The sequence below is a fragment of the Capra hircus genome, chromosome 18 (genome assembly GCF_001704415.2).
Source record: "Capra hircus breed San Clemente chromosome 18, ASM170441v1, whole genome shotgun sequence".
NCBI classification, from domain to species: Eukaryota; Metazoa; Chordata; class Mammalia; order Artiodactyla; family Bovidae; genus Capra; species Capra hircus.
In genome coordinates, this window is record NC_030825.1 from 3,192,221 (window position 1) to 3,206,250 (window position 14,030).

Here is a 14,030-nt window from a genome sequence, read left to right on the forward strand (position 1 = left end):
GGTGTGCAGGGGGTCACCCTCCCAGATGGTGGCCGGCTGTAACACCAAGGGGGTGTGTAGGAAGTCTCCCTCTCAGACAGGGTCTGGCCGTAACACCAAGGAAGTGTGCAGGGGGTCACCCTCCCAGACAGGGTCCGGCTGTAACACCAAAGGGGTATGCAGGAGGTCACCCTCCCAGACAGTGGCCGGCCATAACACCAAGGGGGTGTGCAGGAGGTCACCCTCCCAGACGGGGCTCGGCTGTAAGATCAAGGGCGTGTGTAGGAAGTCTCCCTCCCAGACGGGGTCTGGCTGTAACACCAAGGAAGTGTGCAGGGGGTCAACCCTCCCAGACAGGGCTCTGGCTGTAACACCAAAGGGGTGTGCAGGAGGTTACCCTCCCAGACAGGGCTCGGCCGTAACACCAAGGGGGTGTGCAGGAGGTCACCCTCCCAGACGGGTCGGCGTAACACCAAGGGGTGTGCAGGAGGTTCACCCTCCCAGACAGGGTCGGGTCCCAGGGGCCTGTAACACCAAAGGGGTGTGCAGGAGGTCACCCTCCCAGACGGGGCTCGGCCGTAACACCAAGGGGGTGTGCAGGAGGTCACCCTCCCAGACGGGGCTCGGCCGTAACACCAAGGGGGTGTGCAGGAGGTCACCCTCCCAGACGGGGCTCGGCCGTAACACCAAGGGGGGTGTGCAGGAGGTCACCCTCCCAGACGGGGCTCGGCCGTAACACCAAGGGGGTGTGCAGGAGGTCACCCTCCCAGACGGGGCTCGGCCGTAACACCAAGGGGGGGTGCAGGAGGTCACCCTCCCAGACGGGGCTCGGCCGTAACACCAAGGGGGTGTGCAGGAGGTCACCCTCCCAGACGGGGCTCGGCCGTAACACCAAGGGGGTGTGCAGGAGGTCACCCTCCCAGACGGTGGCTCGGCCGTAACACCAAGGGGGTGTGCAGGAGGTCACCCTCCCATACGGTGGCTCGGGCCGTAACACCAAGGGGGCGTGTGCAGGAGGTCACCCTCCCATACGGTGGCTCGGCCGTAACACCAAGGGGGTGTGCAGGAGGTCACCCTCCCAGACGGTGGCTCGGCCGTAACACCAAGGGGGTGTGCAGGAGGTTGCCCTCCCAGACGGTGGCTGGCTGCCTGACATCTCAGCTACTCATCCAGCAGCCAAGAGGGGCCACAGCGAGGCAGAACGAAGCAGTTAAAAGCTACATACTTCTTCTTTATGTTGGGGCAAAGTTTCAACACGTCCTCCTTGCAGGCCATCTTAAACTTGTAAGAGAACCGAAAATCCTTCATCTGCACCTGAACAAGAGGATGGAAAAGAAAATCAGCAGCTCTGTGACAAGGCCTCACCCGCAGTGCCGGGCGTAACTGTGCTCACATGCTGTCTGCAGCAGCCTGCCTCCCGGCCGGCACAACCCTGTCTCCCTCAGGCTCCCTGGCTTGCGGAGCTCTCCAGGGCACGCTCCCAGGAAGCACGATCTTCTGATCTTCCGCTCCCAGGCACGCCGGCTTCCAGCCACACACAGGCAGGGCCTCTCCCCCGAGGTCTCCTCGCGGCGTGCTGCCTCACTTCCTTGACGCTTCCATTCAAACACCTCCTTCTCGAGTCCTCTTTTCTCCATCACCCTGCAGGCCTTACGCTGCTTTATTTTTCTTCACAAACTCAGCTGAAACTATACGCTTCTATGTAAATGGGTATTTGCGTTTCTCTCACTAGAATGCACCCAGATGGCCGAGGGCAGGGTGTGTCTATTCTTCCCCGCAGTCCAGAGGCCCTGAGAAGCACTCGAGGAAGCAGTCAGGGAGGCTAGTGCCCCAAGAAGAGGTCAGTTTTACAAAGATGACTAGATCTCATCCTCCCGGCAGGGAAGTGCTTGCTTTATTAGAAACACTTCACTTAGGCCTGGGGTAACTACGAAGACTATGGTTTAATCTTCTTATTCAAATGCCAGACCTGGGCAGCATGATTTAAAAGAAAGAAAACCTTAGCTCCTAGTATACTGATACCCATCTGAGCTGCTGCACTAAACAGGTATTTGGAAAAAATGATTTTTCACTGAAGAGGTGCTCTGATGTGCTGAAAGAGGAATAGGTTCAACAGCCTAATCACTGGGGACAAGAAGGGCGTGCCGGGCACTACTGACCAGCTGGAAGTGGGTGACTCCGACGGCGCACTTCTCGTTCATATCCTTCTGGTGTTTGTTCTGAATCAGACACTCCATCAGGTCCCCAGAGTCTATCTGGTTATCTGCCACATCCTGGGGAAGGCAGCGCACACTCAACACTCCATCTGTAACCATTCTTGAACACACCCCGCACCCCAGCCCAGGCAGAAATGCAAACGCGACTGATTCTAGAGCCATTACAAATAAGGCACACCAGACATTATGTGCAAACAAGCCTGAGAAGTGAGGGACCAAGGCTCAGCGAGAGGAGATTTACACAGCCAGTTGCCTGTACGAAGCTCCAATAAAAGCGTGTGCTACGCAGTCCTTTTAACTCCTCTCCTTATATGGAGCAAGCAGCAGGCTTGGGGGTAACACCTAACATCGTCTCCTGGTTGTCAAGACTCCTATGGATCCTGAGTATGCTTCACTCCCACAATTCAGGTAGCTCAGTGGGTCATAAAGTAACAGAATTCCCTCAACAGCAGGTAGAAGGAGACAGCTGAAAGGGGAGCGACACCCCACTGTTAACAAACCTTGGTGGTATGTATGGAAGGCAACTCAGTCCTGCCAAGGGGGTTCCCCCTTCTCCTTCCCTTACAAAGGGCATCTCGCAAGGGCTTCTAACCACCTCTCTGGCCGTCCACGAGGGGTCAGCAAACAGGGTTTCCCAGGGTGGCAGACTCCTCCTGACTCCTCCTGATGTTGTTTACATTTTCAACTTTAACTTGTTAAAGTTGGTTATCACTCAGGAATAATGTGGGCATTGTAAGTCCAATGCACGTGGGGGCCAGAGCCCTAGTGAAATTGGTTCTAACCCATGTTCCTCCAGATGTCACTTACGTGGCAGAAGTTCTGAATGATGGGCTCACAGGCTCTCATCAGCAAGGCTTCTATTTGAATATCCTGTAGAAAATTAAAACATGAGTAATTCTGCTTTAGAAAGGGCCAGGGGTGGGGGAAGGAGCTGTTTCTTTCTCTGCGTCAGTGTCATCTGATGGGTAAATAACCCATTAAGTGCGTTTGGGAGCTTTCCCAGCATTTCAGTGAGCGCCTCAGCGTGAACAGAGGTGCTACGCTCCTCCTCTAATGTTCCTTCACAGCACTGTGGAAGGCGAGTTTTCCAGAGGCAGATTCCCCTTGCGCTTGAACAAGAGGGAAGGCAGGATTAAGAGCAGTGGGGAGAAAACAAAATTTACAAATAATACTAGAGTATGTAAAGCCTTTGGAGTTTCTCCCCAGAGCCAAGTAGTTCAAAATGAAAACAGGAGTAACTGACATCTATCACCCTGCCATCAGACCAGACGCCAAACCGCTGCCTTTTGGGAACACACACTAACCGCCTTCTAGGGCAGTAACTGCTGTGCAGCACCAGCTGCTGAAATAACATTGTCCTTTAAAGAGCTGCACACCCCAGAATGTCCTCATTAGCCCACAAGGATGATGGGGATAAGACAGAAGCTGACGGGATAACAGAAGGCAGCACACTTCTGAAAAATAGAAGTGAAAAAAAAAAAGACCCTGAGAAATATAATTTTATATATCGCCCATTTTGACAACTTAAATAGTTCTAAAAGGCTAATGATAAAACAGCAATTCCCCGTTTCCCTGATGTCTGGCCCTACAAAACAACTTAAGCATTTTTAACTGCCTCCCCTTCAATGATAATCTCTGTATTTTGAAATAGTATGCCTATGCTTAGAAGCTTTTTAAAATCTCACTTTTTATATTTTAGTGGGTTTTAGGATGGAACAAAGAAAAACACATGTAATCAGTCTTCCACGTTTAACTGCAAATTCCAGGCTTTTATTTCAGTGAACACATATTACCAAATGATCTAACTGAAAGAGCTAAAGGATAACAGAATAGGAGTGCTTGGGCTATCCTTGAATGTGACTAATACTGGTCTAGTCACTGTGTTAATTCCGATTTATGAAGCAGATCAAAGGGCTAAATGCTGGAGAAACGAGGAAAGGGGTTCAGGAAGCATCACAATACTCTTCTTGATAAAGCAAGCAGGCAATCTGACAAGGTTGCTTTTGTTCTACAGAGAAGCTGCTCTCTCAAGAGTCTAGAAGCAGCAGAACTAAGAAGGAAAGAAAGGCTGCTGGCAGGGCACTTTCCTTCCACTAGCTGCAAACTGCGTACCTCAGATTCTAACTCGGTGAGGTTGCCGACTATGTCTCTGCACTCCACAGCTAAGTCGTCGAGATGATCCTGGAGGCACTCAAGCTCCTGCAAGGAAAAGGCACGCTCTTAGCATGTTAATTATACCAACGATCAAAAGGAGATGAGGTAACAGTGTCCACTTCCTTTACAGAGGTTTCCTCTTTTTAAAATGACTTCACTGAACAAAATGCTAAAGCTTTACTTGATTCCCCCAATTGGGATTGTTGAAAAGATAATGAATGATTTGACGTATCAGGGAGGTTAAGGGGGTCAAAGAAATACAGCAACCATGCCAATCCTTCAGAAGGCCAAACTGGTAAGGCCACAAAGAGGCAACGTTCAGGTGTTCTCAGAGTCTGAAGCTCTTACAGGCCTCCATTCCATTCCGTCAGCACCCTGCTAATCTGTACTTTCATGATAATCACTGGACAAAATATACAGTGCAAGAGATGGCGTATTTTCAGACTCCTCATGGGCAAAGCAGCCTGGGGACACAGGGTCTAAAACACAGTGGAGAATGAATAGGTCCTGCAAATCAAGCCTGGGACTCCAGCCCTTGCCCGCATGAAAGGATCCTCCGAGGGCACCTGCACAACCGGTGAGCACTGGAGCTTGAGTAACTGATCGCTGTCTTACTTGGGGGCTGAGCTGGAGCTACCTTGCAACACCGGTCTGTTATCACACCTAGAGGTCTTACGTTTTGCGTCTAGCTTACTTTCCCAAAGCACATGAACAGCTATTTCTCAGCAAAGGGCTCTGTTAAAGGATTAAGTCTAACTTCCCGACTATTCTGCAAGAGTCTGTTCTGGAATCAGAACGGAAGGGGGGGAGAAGGACTGCAGGAGTCATGCAAGAGTCAGAAAGGGCGCGGAGGGCGGGCGGCCCTAAAGGAAAATGCATAAAACTTTGGGGAGGAGATAAACGGCTAAAGGGAGAATTCCATTTGTAAGCTCATTTCCTAAGTTTAACTCAATAGTGATGGGCTGTAAAGCTTTCTCACTGTTACTTTACAGAGGGTATGAAAGGAAACTGCTTCGTGGGATTCCATATGACCACATCCCTTGTTTCATTAGATAGAGGCAGCAGAAAGCTAAATTATATGGCATTTTCTAACAATAAACTCGACAGAACTACAGCAGGCCCAGGAAACAGACGGCCAAAAATGATATTCCCAGGCCAGCAGATCTGAGTAGGCGTTATGTTGCTTTAAAAAACTGTCCAGTTCCTGCATATGTGACTTTTTACTAGTTTAATCCCAGAGGGTGTTTTGGAACTGTTCGTGCCTCGTTCTAGTATTAACGGGGCTTTAAACTAGCAGCTGCTTCGTACTGCTGGGTTCCTTCACCTAGAGATGAAAGATAAGCCATCTTCCCACTTATTGCACTGGATGCAGTAACATATCTTACATATCTTTTTTTTTTTCTTTTTGTTTTAACTAGGCACAAGATCCTAACAAGCCACTTAGAGCACGTACCTGATTCTTGGGACTAGTCCTCTTCTACACTTTCCTGAAGAGGTTATATAATAAAATGTAACAAGTGCCTGGCTAGGGTTATGAGCTCTGAGCAAGAAAGTCAATACACTTCATTTCTCTGAACATCAGTTGTATCAATTACAAGTGGAAAATGTAATTCCATTCCCACATCTCTTTTAGATCTGTGGTAGGGCAAGCACATACACTATTCATGCATATCAGCATTTACACATCAGTGTAAATATTTATACCCTGTATATATTTATACCCTGCCTTCCCTCAAAAGGACTTGACGTACCTCATAAAAGAAAAAAAAAAAAAAAGGCAAGATAAAATAAATAAAAATGAGTTAAAAAAAAAAAAAAAAGGGAAACTTTAAGGAAAGTGGAATGAAGCAGTAGCAAGTCAGTACACAAAATGCCTACAACAAAATCTTATACGCTTGCTAAAGGAAGGCTATATTTTTGGCTCAAGGATTTTCAAGAGGCAACACAAGGAGAGAAAACAATCAGTTATAAAATGTAATAACTGTAACATTAAATCAAACTAGCTGCTTAGGAGAAGTACAATTACAGAGACCAAAGGGAACATTTTCCTCAGGATTTCTTATAGAGAGAACAATAAATAACATAACAAATCCCTCTGTGAAGTCCGTGGAGATGGATTTCACGGTGCCTAGCCCACGTAAATGCTCGTCGGGACCAGCATTACTGTTGTCACCACGGGATAAACAGGTCGCTTTGCCACCTACCTGCCCTGTCTCTGTTTTCTCACTGCACCATTTCCCCAGATCGATCAGGCACTTGTCTTGGAGGGCGGGGTCCAACTTAACATCCATGGCACGCTGGTGGAGGATCCTCTGGACTTCAGCCCGGCATTCCCGTGAGAGCTATATGAGAAATAAGCAGCAAAATACTAACCGAACGACACGAGACACAGAAAAATCTATCATCAGAAAACTGATACATCTTTACAGTTATTTGAACCAAACTCTGTATCTCATCTCCTCCAGAAGAAAAATTAAATGTTCTAGGAGGCTTCTGAACACCTTTACCTCTTGGAATGTGATGAAACATTCAGCATTTTCTAAAATATTGTATGAAACACTATCCTTTTCCCAGAGGATCCTGATAAATGTGAGCTAGGCCCGAGTCACTACGCTGTACACATGAAACATATAATACTGTAAGTCAAATGTCGATTAGAATGTGAACGGGATCTGTCTGGATAAGGCGGAGAGTTTTTTTGTTTAGCTAAACTGATGTGCCACGACTCTGTGAACGTGGAGTAGAATGCTGGTCCTGATTTAAGAGAGAATAAACAGTATGAGACCGGCAGGCAGCAAATGCTGCCAAGCATACACAAATTTCCCAACAAGAGGCAGCACTCGGGGCAGAGGAATACCAGGAGTGGGGGAGGAGGCTGCAGCGCCCCAGTGCACCTGGGGGAGGCCTCATCAGTACAGGCATTACGGGTCCTTCCGCCAAGCGCAGACGCCTAACAGCCCTTTACGTCTTGGGTAAGAGCTTCTAATGGGTCTTTAAAGCTATATAAAATTAGGGTGGCAGAATCTATCTACTTATCTATTTAGATTTTGGTAACATAAAGAAAAACCGGAAATGTCCTCTCACTTTGTTAAAAACATAAAATCAGATGGGAAGAAGGTGGTAGAACAACTCTATGTACAGTCACTGAATGGAGAACCTTCAAGTAATGAAGTAACCCTCTTCGCCAGATACACTGACAGTTGTCTTAGGATGAACAAGAATCACAACAGTTTGTAGCAAACGAATTAAACAAACGACCGACAGGAAGAAATGCAGTCAGTATCGAGTGCATACCCTCCTGCCCTGCTCCTCAGTGCGGTAGGCATGGCGGTATAAGCAGGAGAACACAGCTCCCGGAGGCATAAGTTCACTGGTTTCATTCCAACCGTGGGTGTGGCAAAGACGCGATGCATCTCCCTGGCATTTGCGGTATAAGACAGGGTCCAGCCTGTAAGGTTAAGAGTTCAGAGACAGTCTTTCTATGCCTTTCCTCCCAATGACATGCTAAGGGGTTTCGCAAGGTGCCTGTCTGCGTACCGGTCGACAATCATTTCTAGGGTACTGGAGAAAGCAGGTAAGCACAAGTATATTTCTGAATTCTGTTCTTCAAGAACACATAGTAGTCAATCTGGAGAAGTTTAACCCTTAAAACAGAAGATTTAAGTTCTACCTCAAAGACGGTATCTTGCAGTGTAAGGCACACGACATTACAATAACAGACTCAGCATTCACATGCCCTGGTTGAAAGGAGACAACAAGGGTTGTAGCTATCACCAGGCACTTTGCAACTTTTCCTTAACACTTTTTTCCAAGTGTGCGTATAATTCAATCCAACCTGCTATACTAGATTCATTAAGATCAGAAAAGGACAAGATAATCAAGTTCCTTTCTAGCAGTTTCCTATGCGAGGTAAGGCAGTTACATTTTTAGTGTACCTGTACATGCTTATCAATTTAAAAACTTTTCTGACAGTTAATTCTGACTCTGGAGACAGTGAGTTAGGTGATGAGCCAGAGGCATCTCCAAATCAGACCAATGGACATTTCATTCTGTCTACATGATACTGTCAAATTTGACGGGAGGGCTACTTAATGGGAGGAAAAAGGCTAATATTTAATAAGCAGCTTTAACGACTGTGCAGCACAGGGTGGGAGGTGGGAGGGATGTTCCAGAGGGAGGGGACATACAAACACCTATGGCTGACTCACGCTGAATAATGGCAGAAACCAACCCAATATTATCAAGCAATTATCTTCCAATTAAAAGTATGAAGATTGTGAAGCATCTTTTGATCATGGACGAAGGAATCACAGAAGAGAAAAAAACCAAAAGACATTAGAAACCAAAACCCAAAGACATAATTTTTTAAGGTAATAGACTCAGTTAGCTCTTTGCTATTTCAGTTTAGACAGCATGAGTAAGCATGAGGAAATTCCCACCCCACTTTCTGAAGTCCTTTCAGGAGCTAACTTGAGGAAACAAAAACACACTGAGTCTTCAAATAATCTCTTTTCAGTAAAGTATGGGGGTAAAACACATATTAATCACCAGAAAAAAAAAAAAATGACCAAAGCACAACGGCTAAAAACAACTGAATCAGGAAGCAGCTCAACTTGAGGGGCAGGAAGAGCAGCCTGGTCCAGAGGCGGGAAGGGAAAATAAGGTGTGGAAAGAGAGAGACTGCAACCAACACTACAGTTATTCTGACTATGACAGAGAGTCTTTTAGCTCACCTCCCTCCCTGCTTGTCTGGTTAACAGGATGAGAAGACAATCAAGTTGCCATTTACTGATATGAGCTTCTTAAGATAGGATAAATTTAATGACTTTGAATTAGTCACAGAAATAAAGTAAAATCCCATACCCAAGACAAATCAATAAAAATTAAAAATCACTACTCTCTTCTTAGAGATGTATTTGAAGATGCTTCCGCTGCCCCACAGGTGCCCAAGTTCTTTCCAGATGGATGTCTGTAATATCAGAAACACCTGGCCCTGCCTGCCAACGTAGTAATTAATGGGGACACGGAGACAGACCTGCAGGGGCTGTCTCTGCCTTTAGATACTGTTCTGAAAGCAAGAAAGAGGTTTTTCTGGAGATCAAAGTGGCAGCTATCCCACAACTTAACAAAAACAAATTACTAGTGATTATTTAAAAAAATAAATGTGAAGGACAGTGACTATCCAGGAGAATAGGCAGAGACTTACACTTATTATGGCTTCAGAATACTCACTTCCAATCTCGGGAGATGAAATACTGCAGCTCTAAGAGACGGTGTTCACAATCTTCCACCATTTTCTCTGTGTATAAATGTTCCATCAGGCACGAGAGGATCCTGGGCAGAAAACAGGGGTGGAATTATAACAAGGGGCAGTTCTGGCTCAGAACTCTCATACCGTACTTCCTTGTCTGCAGAAAAAGCCATTCAGCTATTTTCCTAGGCAATCAGGAACTCACTTTCCCAAGAATCACTCAGATTAACTCAACCTAACCGTGACTCTGCCTTCTATCAACTTCAGAGCCACTTAGCACTGAGCACTCAGCTTATACAAGATCTGCGTGCAGCTGCTTTATAATTAGCTGTTTATTATGAGAAACTTCCAACCCATACAAGAGTAGAGAATCATATAATATCCATCTTCCCCTCCCACAGCTTTATCAATCTATGGCCAAGTTTGTTTTAACCCTATACCCCCTTAGATGATATTTTGAAGTAAATCCCAGATACCCTATCATTTCATTTGTAAATACTTCAGCATGTTTCTCTATAATATGGAAACATAATAACTTTATCCATCAAAGAAATTAATTTAAAAATCCTTAACATAATGAAATATCCTGTCAGCTTTCAAAATGTTTCCAATTGTCTCATGCCTTTTCACGTCTGTTCAAGTCAGGACCCAGAAAAGGTCTACATCCTGCATTTAATTGATAGTATCTTATATCTATTTTATCTGTAGGTACTCCCCCCGCCTCCTTAACAGTTGGCCGAGTTGTTTTCCTATTGGTAAATAGTCAGTCTTCACAGTGTCTGTCTACTTCCTCCAACCTCCTTCCTTAAGGAAGAAGACCTTTCTCTAACCTCTTACCCCAGCATGAACAGCTGGAGGGTATGCATAGCAGAACGGTGAGAAACGTGGGCTGCATTTGTTTTACACAGTTGGGCACTGCTGGCTGCAGGCTATAAAGATTTTTGCAGAATGGGAAACCTGTTCTTTCCTGCAACCTGGTTTTAACAGCTATTTGTATATTATATAGGATAAAATCAATACGTGAGACTCCAGTGATTTATCATAGCATTTTACAGCTTTCCTAGATCTTGGATATAACTTCAGAGTTCACGGTGTCCACAATGAACCCTTCCAACCACCACATTTTGTGTTTTATTTCAAGTATAATTAATTACTCTCCAATAATTGTCAAGAAGCCAACGTATATGAGTCAATATACAAATGGAATGGAAAGTATACAGCCAAACAGAGCATGTATCATTTTATCCTGAGACTTTCTCTTTTATTTGGCCATTAAGCAGAACGATTCAGTGACCTAAGTCTAAGACTGTGCATTCGCAGTCACTGTCAACAGACATCACGACAAAGCCAGGACTAGGTTCTCTACCTCACAGATGAGGCAGAGCCCAGGTCTCAGTCCCAACACTAGTCTTAACAAAAGCTGGTATGTGTTCCTGTTTCATGAAATTTCAGTTGTTGAACAATCTGAAAGTCATTTGAGGCTATGTTCCCCATGTTGCGCTGCCAGATACAATATGTGGATAAATACCACAAACAAGATAACCTACATTGGGTCTCCGGATCTTATGTGTTTGCAGGCTGTCTGTATTACAGATTCACAAGCTTCGTTCAAAGCTCGATCAATGCGGTAATCTGCACCAGGGTCAGTCTCCTGAATCAGTGTTTGAAGCTGGATGGAAAAAAAAAAAAAAGAAGGAAGAAAGCAAGCCACTTAACATCTAGGGTGAGCAGTGTTGTATCTTTAATCAGTTCTCAGTATGGGATACGGTTGTCACTGGCCAAGCTCAACAGCTCTGGTCAAACATGTTGCAACTGGTTCCTCTACTCTGCAGGATTATAACTTGTTGTAGGGATAGCTTGCCTACCTGCATGAACCATCCCTGGGTATTTGCAGAACAAAAGAACCTTACAATATAAAAGCTGCCTCTATCCTCACATCTATTAATCAAATTATTGTAAATTTGATATTCAGTGCCAAGCCAGACCTGAGTGGAGAAGAGTCAACAGAAGATATTTCCAATAAGAGATCTGATTTGGTCTTAAAAATCTAGAATTTGAATTTTGCTGCAAAGACACTGGCATAAAACAAGTATACTCTGGTTCATTAAAAGGAGATGTGAGCTTTCAGTTGTAAGAAATGTCAATTATAGAAAATAAGAATATGATATTACTTGTAATTTCCTATTTTTTCTCAACTTTTTTAATATACCTAAGAGATAAACCAGAGCTTGTCTATCACAGTATACAGAAAAATATTTGTTACTATGCAGCTGAAAATGAGAATTTATTCTTTAACATTTACTTCTGCTTCCAACCTTTGTCATTTGAAAGCATGAGAAGATGTGCCTCAGATTCTTTTTTTTCTGTCTTTGAGGAGAAAGCAGCTGGGGCACAGAAGAAAAAGCTCTAAATTAAGGATGAGAAAACCTGAGTTCTATTAATAGTCTGGCACTGCCAGATATTAGCTCTGAGAACAAAGGCAAGTTGATTAACCTCTAAATTCCAGATTTTTTAACTGCGGAGGATTATAACAAAGAATAATATATAGAAGGTTGTGTAAGCTGCAAAGCTTTTTACAGATTAAAAATAATCATTATTACTACAGATGGGCAGCAGATGGTGTTTTGGGGTGGAAATCTTAAATAACACAAAGCAAATTTGAAAACTACAATCCTTCTGCTTGGGGTTCCCTTTGTTCCAAGTTAAAGAATTGGAGACCATTTTGTGTCATAGATTTAGCCTCTGTAGGAGCCTTCTCTGAGCCTCATACATTTTACCTACAAGCTTACAGAGGTTCATACAAAAGCACTGACCCCATCACATATTTGATCAGAGAACAAAGATCAAAAGAAAATGAAAAAAGAAAAATCCCAAATCTGTCTACTCTCAAAGAAGTCAACAAACAAGATGAGAGAAATAGGAAAAATTTCCAATTTCCTGGGATGGAAATTATTTATACCAATTCTTTGTGGCAATTTGAAGAAGCCACAAAATGCAGTGGTTAGTCAGTAGGAAGATTATTACTACTGTCAAATGACTACCAATTTTATTTATGATGTTTGCTGATGAAGACCAAAATATTTACATCTTTTTTTGAGAGACTGTTATTAAGCATCATGCAAGTCTGAAAATTTCTCTAAGAACCGTATCAATTAAATATCCATGATTGACAGGCCAACTCTGAGCATCCTCCATGCATGCACCAGACTGCAGGTTCTAAAAGATGACAGTGAGTGCCCGACAGAACAGGAGGTTAACAGCTCAAGGGATCACCACCACACCAGAATCCAGTGACAGCAGCACGGGACGTTAACTAAGGACGTGAATGGTTACGTGATTATACATCTATTCCTTCCCTGACTGCTTAGAAAAACCCAAGAAAACACTTCCAAAAAATCATTCGTCTAGAGGACAAATAGCAGTCTCTTTGGTCTAGGAGAGACTGGGCCCAGATTTGTTCAGTCATAGCTGAAAAGAATTTAAGTTCATGTTCACAGGGTATTTGGAAGGGTATATACTCATTAATAATTATTCTGAAGCTTCACAGTTTGTTAACAGATCACTAAATCAAAGCCACCAGGCAGAAAACAAAGAAAATTAATGGTCAATCACAGACAAGTGTGGAAGTCTATTGTATCAAGAAAGAAAACTCTGAGAAACAAACTACTGCAGAACATTCCTCCATCTGGCTGAGGACAGATAATGAAGTAGACAACTGAGAACATTTTCTCCTTCTAGATCATCTATCTTCAGTTTTTGCCTAGTTCTTAATACCTAAAGTTCACTGTGATGACACAGATGATCCAGATAAATAAGCTCAGGAAGAGGAAGTTCCTCAGCAGATAAAATGTTTTAACATCAAAAATGGCAGGAGAAAATGGGTCCTTACCGCTTGCTGGCAGTTCATCCCAAGGTTTCCTTTCTCCCCCCGCACCACCTTCATCAGGCAGTGCAGGGTCCGCCCTTTCCGATGCAGCCCAGAGCAGTGGTGCTCGATCTCTCCTCGGCAGCTCAGGATGATCTCGGGGCTCAGAGAGAAATCTTCCATCAGCATGCGGCGGTAGTCCAGCATCTCCCCCTGGCACTCGCTGCTCACCTGCCGCCCTGTGCGGAGGCAAGGCACAGCACCGCGGGCATCGGGGTCAGATGCTGCCACCCACGGGAAGCACAAGTCTACCCCTCGACTCCAATACACGACTGAAAAGCTGAGAATTCAGCAAAAGCTTTATCAGCATAAAACTCCAAAGACTAGGGCTTACCTTGTCAGTGTTGTCTTACACAGATCTACGCTACTGAACTAAGAATGCATGTGTTTTGCCAGCAGAAGTCTTATCAGTATAACTACTAGGGTGGAAATGAAAGCCAGGAAAATCCCTGGCTTACAGCCTCTAAGCTTGTGGAAAAAACTTCAGACACTCACTACGGCTCCC

General features: G+C 44.7%; 1 protein-coding gene across 1 annotated transcript in view; it reads right to left on the reverse strand.

The window, feature by feature from the left end:
- GLG1 (golgi glycoprotein 1) overlaps nucleotides 1-14,030 on the reverse strand; it is a 121,655-nt gene that overhangs the window by 18,635 nt on the left and 88,990 nt on the right. The window contains exons 8-16 of the mRNA XM_018061700.1: nucleotides 13,490-13,704; nucleotides 11,148-11,269; nucleotides 9,582-9,683; nucleotides 7,644-7,797; nucleotides 6,554-6,691; nucleotides 4,308-4,394; nucleotides 3,003-3,065; nucleotides 2,139-2,252; nucleotides 1,205-1,293 (exon numbers count right to left, since the gene is read on the reverse strand). Of these exons, the coding sequence (XP_017917189.1) occupies nucleotides 1,205-1,293; nucleotides 2,139-2,252; nucleotides 3,003-3,065; nucleotides 4,308-4,394; nucleotides 6,554-6,691; nucleotides 7,644-7,797; nucleotides 9,582-9,683; nucleotides 11,148-11,269; nucleotides 13,490-13,704 (1,084 nt within the window). The remainder of the gene's footprint in view (nucleotides 1-1,204; nucleotides 1,294-2,138; nucleotides 2,253-3,002; nucleotides 3,066-4,307; nucleotides 4,395-6,553; nucleotides 6,692-7,643; nucleotides 7,798-9,581; nucleotides 9,684-11,147; nucleotides 11,270-13,489; nucleotides 13,705-14,030) is intronic.